The sequence below is a fragment of the Silurus aristotelis genome, assembly GCF_946808225.1.
Source record: "Silurus aristotelis genome assembly, chromosome: 12".
NCBI lineage: Eukaryota > Metazoa > Chordata > Actinopteri > Siluriformes > Siluridae > Silurus > Silurus aristotelis.
In genome coordinates, this window is record NC_139585.1 from 22,381,531 (window position 1) to 22,390,600 (window position 9,070).

Sequence of the window (9,070 nt, forward strand, 5' to 3'; positions counted from 1 at the left end):
ACACAAGAATTTTACGGTAAAGAAAGATGTAGGAAGCGAAAACAGATGTAAGTAGCACAAGTTGAACCCACATTGTAAATAACAGGAAGAAAGCAGGATTCGAACCATGATCCCCACCACCAGTGAGATACCAACCTTAACCCATTGAACCATTGGTGATGACAGGCTAGGAAGCTTATTTAGAGCAGGTCTATCTTTTTTTTCAACCCATTAAAAACAAAAATATATCGCTAAAGAAAGATGTAGGAAGTGAATCCTGATCGTGACTGGCAGACAGGAAGCAGGATTCGAACCCTGAACCCCACCAAAAGCAAGAAACCTGATTTAACCCACTGAACCATCAGGGAAGACAGGCCAGGAAGGTTGTTTAGAGCAGGTCTATCTACCTTTAAACCATCAACACAAGAATATAAAGCTAAAGAAAGATTAAGGAAGCAGGTACATAACCTACATCGCAACTAGCAGGATTCAAACCCTGATCCTCACCATCAACGAGGCACCAGCTTTAACCCACTGAACCATGGAAGAGATCAGACTAGGAAGCATGTTTAGATGAGATACAAGCCTTAAACCACTGAGCGACCACTGCTGAAAAGCATGTGTGCTTTTTGGAGGGTTCATACTTTGTTTCATGTCAGTGCAGTAAAAAAGAAGGCATGTAGGACTGGCTTTGAAACCTTATCACCAGCTTAGAAAGAACAGAATTGAAATGTTTTCAGAGGGGGACAAGATCCAGAAGTTTTATTTACCAACACAGCAACCAGCTCGACCAGGAATCAAACTTATCCTTGTGGGGATACTGACATTAACCCACTAGGCTATCACATCTATCGATCTATCTATCTATCTATCTATGATGCGAGGTCTAGTTAACAGCTAAAACATGTAGCAGTAATAACTACTTTTTACTTAAGTACATGTCAGAGCCAAAACTTCTTTACTTTCACTTAAGTAAAAAAGTTTAATCAGTACTTCAACTTTTACCCGAGTATTTTAAAACATGTGTATCTTTACTTCTACTTAAGTAAAGTATGTGTGTACTTTTGCCACCTCTGGAAACTCTCTTCACCTCCACTACACTCTTACTGTACACCAACCCAAACCTCCACTCTTCTCCACTTCTCCTTTCCCTGCCGTCTCTGTAGACATCTTCCTCCTCTCCTTCGGCCAACAGTAGCCCAATATCCACTGGTACACTGTTGGCTAACGATACCTGTGGCGGTCATTGGTAACCCGGGCCTCGACCGATCCGGTATAAAATTCTTATTCAGGATCCGCATATTTGATTTGGCACACGTTTTACGCTGGATGCCCTTCCTAATGCAACCCTCCCCATTTATCCGGGCTTGGGACCGGCACTAAGAGTGCACTGGCTTGTGCAACCATAATGGCTGGGTTTAAGTTTTTCTTTGTTACTTGATATATTTTTAATTAATTACCCTAATCTCCAAACCTGAACCCTCCTAACCCCAACCTGTGCTGTTCTATTTGCAAGCACTTGCAGCCTACACCACTGTCAGAGCTGCTGTTGCAGATCATTCAATAACTTCTGAACTTGTATGTTATGATTAAAATGACATTGTGCAAAATCATAATTCGAAAATATTGCTAAAATATACAAATTTGATGCACACAACTGCTTTATCGAGCTTTGTTTATTTCTATAAAAAAAGGTGTTGACACATAAATACATAAATATCACAGGTGGCATCATGTGCATTACAACAGTATAAGGGCCTTTCACATCTGGTATAACATATAACCCTAGATCATTTATCTTTTTTTTACTTAACTTCACACCGTGGCAGTTCAAATAAAATAACTTCATAAAAAAAAAAAAAAAACGAAAAAAAAAAAAAAAGACGGTACAGAAATCAACACTGTGCAATCTACTTCAGTGCATGTAAAAATACAACAGTCTAGAATTGTATAGTATACAAATAGAAATAGACACATAATATGTCTACATATTGCTTGAAATATATCAAATCGCTTAAAATGAATGGAATCCAGGTGAACAGAAAAGTCATCCAACATACGAGTAACATCTTTTAAAACTTTTTCGAAACAAGCTGTGCTCTTTGTATCAAAAGCCAAAAGTATGTCGAAAAGGCTACATCAGCAACACAAAGACAGACTGGGTTTGTGGCATGAGATTGTCGATTTAACCCCCTTGCCCAAAAGAAATTACAATCAAATAACTTTGGTACAACATTAATAACACTAATAACTAACTAACAAAATCATTATTATGGGACCGGATTGTGGTAGTGTTATATGTTTGTAAAAATAAAAATTAGGTACAGAATCAATACAACCACGTCAGAGATTTGCATCCTATCCCGAATGAGCGTCATGACAAAGATCCCAGTCACTACGATATAAAAGGAACACAATGCATGGGTACATGCATTTGAAGAAAAACAGACAGCATCAACAATAAAAAAAAATAGACATTTTTTTTTATAAAAACCCTGGCCCCATAAAACAAGTCTAGGAAATGACAAGCAAGGACAGGACAAGTTCAAGTCCATTCGTTGGAACATGGTGTTTTCAAAACACTGAGTAAAGCATCAAATTACAAAACATTAACGAACAATAAGGCAAAATGTATCCTCAGAAAATACATCAACCAAAAACACCAGGTTCAGGCATGGTCTCGGGCACGCAAATTAAATGTGACAAATTTTCGTCTGTCCTTTAGGCTACAGCGGCGACTCTGTTACAGTTACAAGTGTGCTCTGCTTCAGGTTTGGCAGAAGGGTCATTAGTTTTGTCCCAGCAGGACAGGGCAGAGATTAGAAGTTGCACTCCACCCAGCAGCACACAACTCCCACTGAAGTAGAAGGCCAGGTCATAGGACTGCATCCAATCATAGAACCAGCCTGCAGGCAACAATAAAAACTTTTTAGTACAAACATCTGGCAAAGAGAGAACGTTGAGAATGATAGTGGGGTGGAAAATAAATCTCGATGCTTACCTACAATTGGGGGTCCAAGCATTATCCCAAATCCACCAAAGAACATCAAGATCCCATAGGCCTCTGTGAGTCGCTCTATGCCAACCACTTTGGTGGTCATGTACGGTGTGACGGACCAGTTCCCTGAGAAGAAACCCAGCACTGCTGAGAGCACCTGGAGTCCTACATAGTTCTTAGTGAAAGGGATCAGAAGCAGTGTCATCCCGCTGCCCACTAGTGTGAAGCCATACAGAAAAAAGCTGTTTATCCAGTTGATGTCCATTACTATTCCCAAAAGGAACTTCCCAATGCCCCCTGCAATAGCAAATATTGAGACCAGTGGGACAACACTGATACCCTCAATCAAGCCCTCACTTTGGGCTACGTCCTCCAGAAAGAGCAGTGGAGGAAACCCCCCCACCGTGTAGAGGAACAGGGCCAAGCACATGGCTACAAAAACCCGGTCCCTCATTCGTTCACCAATTGAGTGCAAGTAATCTATGTAGGCCTTTTGCTTCTTCTTGAGCAGTCTGACCACAGCTGAGCAGATGAGCAGCTCCTTTTCAGAAGCTAGAGTGTCTTTGGTCTCCATTGTGATCAGCAAATCAGTGACAGGCAAGTCCTTTTTATTAGAGTGGTCCAGCACCAGAGGCCTCTCACAGCGCTTCTCTTCGGCCTTCTCCACCAGGGCAGCTCTCTGCTTGAGGTAGTAAGCTGGCAAGTGCAACGGCCTCATCAGTCCACCACAGGCAACAATGTTTAGTGCAAATGAGCCAATTAGCAGCAGGCAGCCATCAAGACCGAACAGCTCAATTAATTCATTCTGTGCAGTGGCATAAAGGAATCCTCCAACACTGGTACCTGAAAAGTAATAATGAATGAATGAATGTAAACGGTAAATCCAAAATATTATTACAACACGTTCCATGCAAATGGTTAACACTGCATTAGCTATGTGCATTGCTGTGTTTACCTGTGGTAACTATGCCAAGAGCAAGGCCACGCTTCTTGTCAAAGTACTGGCATGTGATGGTCACAGTAGCAGCATACAGGAGTCCACAGCCTACTCCTGTTTAAAAGAAAGCACGAGGAGTAATGAGGGAAATGATACAAACGTGATTATAGAAGCATGCGTGATTTTCATAGTTCTCAGCTGATTTTCTGTACCTTTTCCCACTCCAAATGCAGTGCTGATCAACAATGAAGATGTACTGTTACTTAAAATGCTTTTTTTTTTTTTTTATGGATTTCATTCTATTTATATTTCAGCAATCATGCAAAAAAGAAAAAAGGGTGTTTAAATTGTTCCTTCTACAATGACCACAGAAACATTCAAGCCAAAACACTTTTGCCATTGTTAGTACACCGACCTAATTATACTATCATGAGGCGAGGGATATCCTCTGTAAACATTAACACAGGACGTACCGACGACTACGCCATAGGAAAACATGAGGAAGTGGACATTGGGGGCGAAGGCGCTAAGCATTAGTCCTCCAGAGATCATGACTCCGCTAAAGATGGTCACAGGCCTGGCTCCAAAGTTTACCACACAGGCACTGCAAATGGGACCTATGCAAAAAAAAAGAAGAAGAATATCATTCTGTTAAAAACCAGTGCTAGGGAAAAGATAAATGAAGCAGTTGTTTATACTGCATATAATCAAGGTTTATATAAAACAATAAACTGATCAAATGTGCAAATGTGCTCGGAGGATTCTTGCAAGACGATATTTGACAGCACTCAGGCCCAAATGGTGCTCCAAAAAACATTTACCTTGCCAGGAGTGTGTCTAACATGCATTAACATTGCATTGCACTTTATTTTACATATCAAACAGATCATTTCATAAAATGACGTGCTGACTGTGCCGAAGGTCAGGTCAGGCCTTATCAGTTCAATAGGGCTTAGAACACTGTAACAGCCCATCCATTTTTTTTGCCAATATGAATGAATCCAGGGTTTAAAAAGTTACTCATGAGCGCTAGTTACTGAGTCTGTAGATAGGATTACTAATGTCTGCTTTTTTTGAACATGTTCTTAAAGACAGACACTCGAAAGTTAAGAAAACAATTAGTTCAAGAAGCCAGTGAACCTAAGTTGAATCATTGTTAAATACTAGATTCATTATTAAAATATGTAAGCTAATATTCTGTCTATTTATTGGAACCATTTTGCTGTTTTTTCATTCCTGAATTTTCCTGCACCAGACGGAATTTTCCAGCACCCCGCTCTGAGAAGCACAGCTCCCCACCAACAAGACTCCTCTTTGTATCGAACAGTGGGTAATAATGGTAGCCACATAATTTAAAAGGTACACAGTGGGTAGAGTTCAATAAAGTCTGTGCAGGTGTTTAACCTGGAATACTGAAAGGGATTTTCTTTTAAGTACTCGGGGTGTTACATGAAACGACAAGGTTAAGCATTCGAGCAGCCTCCGTAGAGCACATGCCTACTCCGTGAAGAATTTATGGCTAAGGCTTCAAAGAGGAACTTTAGGAGGCAAATTCAGCTTCTCATAACTGGCTGTCCTTTCATACGGATCGTTTCATGCTGTGGCCTGGATAAACTTTTGCTACGGTTACAGTTTAATGCGGTCTCCATGAACACAGATGAACTTACTGGCAATGAGGCCGACACCGGAGACGAGAGAACCCACCCACGCGGTCATCCCCTTGCTCTCTTGAAAGGCATTGAGCCACTCAGGATAGAGCACTCCAACAGACTGGGGGGAGCCGTAGGCGATGAGCAGGGCCATGAACGAGGCCACCACAATGACCCAACCCCAGCCTCCATCCGTGGTTTTCTTAGAGCTCTGAAGACTCATTCTTCTACGCTAGGGTCTTCAAAGAGATCCTGTGAACACCAAGAAGAAACGGCACAGATTTTGTTTACTCATTTAACAATGAGAAAACAAACAAACAAACGAAAATAAAACCACGCGAACTGCATTGTTCAGTGCAAACAAATAAACATGAAAATAATCATATTCAATAAAATCTGAATTTGAATTGAACATTTGTACACCATGCATGGTCTAACTGACCATGTTTTCTTCCAATTTTATAAAATGGTGTTCTGACAGTCTGAGCTTCATCTTTTCTTATATATATAAAAAAAAAAAATGGTCCCTTGTGCACTGGATCACTAGAAATCATAGCTTCTCAACCCTATCTAGGGCACTTCTAGAGGAAATGTGAAGTCGTTTGGAAATGGGCCATGTTGCGACTTATAAATATTGTGTTCATACTGCCAATCTGAAATATGACAACTTTAATAATCCACTTCTTCTTCTATAATTTTAGTTCTTAGTAGTAGTAGTAGTAGAAGTAGTATTTAGTAGTATATATTTTGCATGGTCAATGTGAACACCATCAGACAGAGGCATCTGACAAAAACAACACATAAATAACGGAAACGAAATTAACAACTGTGCCAAGGAAAAACGATGCATAATTCAGGATTGGATCTTGCAATAGGGGGAGATTAGAGGGGGTTACATTAGAAGGAAATGGTTATAATGATCAGACTTACTTACCGGTAATGCGCAGGGAGTCTCGGATGTGTTATTGGGCGCCTGCAGTTATGATGCTGAACTACCCGTCTGAACTGCTGTAGGTACCAACATGGATGACATCATGACATGTCGGATAAATGACCATTAAAAAACAAGTCGAGGGGTATACCTGCATTCAGCTGAATCATGCCAGCTGTCTGCTGCGTATATGCGTGTGTGTGTGTGTGTGTGTTTCCGTTTCCGTCTGCTCTGAAGCTGAGCGCTGGAGCCGCTTTTGTTTCGCTGGTACTGAAACCGGTTTGAAGCTGTTCCCGCTGGTCTGCTCACATTTCGATGCTCTGTAACTTCCTCGGAATTCACAGAACACAAAGGCACCACAAGGGGCGAAATAAAGACCAATTACACCATGTATCAGAACTACTCTATAACTGGTCTATTTAGATGAAAACCGACACACCACCATTTACCCGTCATTATCAGCAGCAACTAATAAGCACTACCGTATTGTGCACCAGTCCATGCATGGGTTCTGGTCCAAACCGGTTACAAATGCGGTTACCAACACTTGAATAATGCCACGTCTGGAGCCACACACTAGCGCACTAAACAGTAGACTGCTCCATTGCTCGGCAGCCACGTGGGCACTTGGCTATTAAGGCTGTTAGTACGCGTTTTGAGAGGTTGCCATGGAGCTGGTCTCCCCTGGCAACCGAATGGCGGACCCGGAAAGGATGCTGAGCTGTTTTCTTCTGAACCTCACAGGGACATCTGTAGATCAAGAAGGTTAGGTCAATGTTCAGGAAGCCATGGAGTGCTTGGAGTTGGTGGTGGAGAGAAGCAAGTTACAAAAACTGTTAACCATCATGGAGGACCCCTGACAAACCCTGAACAACATATTGCTTGGCTGTTAACCATCATGAGGACACCTCACTTCCACTCCACAACCCAATTGTTTGATTAGTTAACCCTCATAGAGAACACCTCACCTCCCCTCCGCAAACTGTTAACCATAATGAAGACCACCTCACATTTCATTCCACAACCTGGATTGCTTGGCTGTTAACCATCATGGAGAGCTTGTTAATAGTGGAGAAAAGGATGATGCACAAGCTGTTAATCATCATGAAGAACATCTTCCCTCCACAGCCTGAAGAGCTTGGAGTTGGTATTAGGCAAAAGAAAGCTACAGATACAGTTAACCATCATTTAGAACACCTCACATCTCCTCCATGACCTGGATTGCTAGGAGTTGGTAGTGGAGAGAGAGGTGCCACACGAACTGTTAAACATCATGAAGAACACTACAACCTACTGGCTAAACGGCAGAGCACTTTCAGCAGCAGAATACTTCAGCTAACTGTAAATAGATTCTACAATAACTCTGGTCTGCCAGGAGAGGGATCTCCTCTTGGACATTGCTATAAATAGGGACATATGCAGTACATTATGTTCTGTATTTATTAACCAAAGTTCATCTTTAAAGATTCCATAAATACACCATCTATAGTTTTCCCTTGTCCACCATTTAGCACTGATATGATCATGTACTTTCATTCGCTTAAAAATAAATAATAATAATATGGTGTATTATAGCACTTATGTTTTCGCAAACATTGCAAATTCTTCTATTCTATATGCATATTTTTTTAATAAAGTTAGCTGATTATGTACTTTAAAGCTTCTTGCAGAAAGACCAAAAGTCCAGACCCATTTTTTAGGTCAGAAGCGAACACATTTCAGCAACCCTGATCAACCCAGTGCAGGTTTTAATGACGGGGACCTGTGAAGCATTCAGTGAAACTCTGTTTGCCTAACCTGGAGATCATGTTATCGCAAGGAGATAAAACCATGATTCAGTGTTCAGGACAATCCCACTGATATTAGAAATGCAAGGTCAAGAGTTTACTCTCCACAGTAGCTTCCAACAGATGACCAAACGCTCCTCTCCGTTGAAAAATTATTTTGCACCTCTTTTTTTTCCCCAATGGCAAAAGCACAACTGAATACAATGTGGGTTCTTACCTCATTATAGCACTTAGTAAACACTTCTTCCAAACTCAGAACATGAGTCTTTACCGTAATAACAAATATGTGCAAATGTCTGAAGCGATTCAAGTGCAGGCAAAAACTTAGCCACATTATTAAGGCTTTTAATTATTTGATGTGGGGATAAGCTAGATAATGCTTACATTTAGCAATACCACAGTGAGTTAAGGCTCAAAGGTGTTCCATCCACTTTAGATAGCAGTAAAACGTGAGCAAGAAAAAAAAAAGTTACATTCATTTGTCAACAGTCGCACAAAAAAACAAAACAAAAAGCAAGCGAGGGCAAAACAAAAAAATGAGCAAAATCTTACGTTCTATATTAAAATTTGAACACAAACTTGAAATGGACTTGCAAACACCTCATGGTAAAACAAATTCTTTTTTTTTTTCCTTTATACAATGAAACAAATATTTACATTGAAATGATAAAATGGTAAGTGAAACAAAAATCCCTGTATGTTTTTCAGGGTCTGTGGCCAAAAAAAACAAAATAAAACCGATACACATATGAATTGGAAACAGGTTTTGTATCGACAGCTCTTCCAAAA

The 9,070-nt window shown here is 40.6% G+C and overlaps 1 protein-coding gene across 2 annotated transcripts; it reads right to left on the reverse strand.

Moving 5' to 3' along the window:
• Positions 1 to 1,643: 1,643 nt before the first annotated feature.
• Positions 1,644 to 5,786, reverse strand: slc16a9b (solute carrier family 16 member 9b; the record flags this gene model as incomplete). Of its 2 annotated transcripts, none has more annotated exons than XM_083556983.1 (5): positions 1,644 to 2,885; positions 2,985 to 3,820; positions 3,933 to 4,028; positions 4,388 to 4,531; positions 5,582 to 5,786. In XM_083556983.1, 5 exons carry the CDS (start codon positions 5,784 to 5,786, stop codon positions 2,799 to 2,801), a joined length of 1,368 nt encoding a protein of 455 aa, XP_083413109.1. In that variant the 3' UTR covers positions 1,644 to 2,798. The 2 variants fall into 2 exon arrangements, with proteins under 2 accessions (XP_083413109.1, XP_083413108.1); XM_083556982.1 differs by having other exon boundaries at positions 2,981 to 3,820.
• Between the last annotated feature and the right edge of the window lie 3,284 nt (positions 5,787 to 9,070).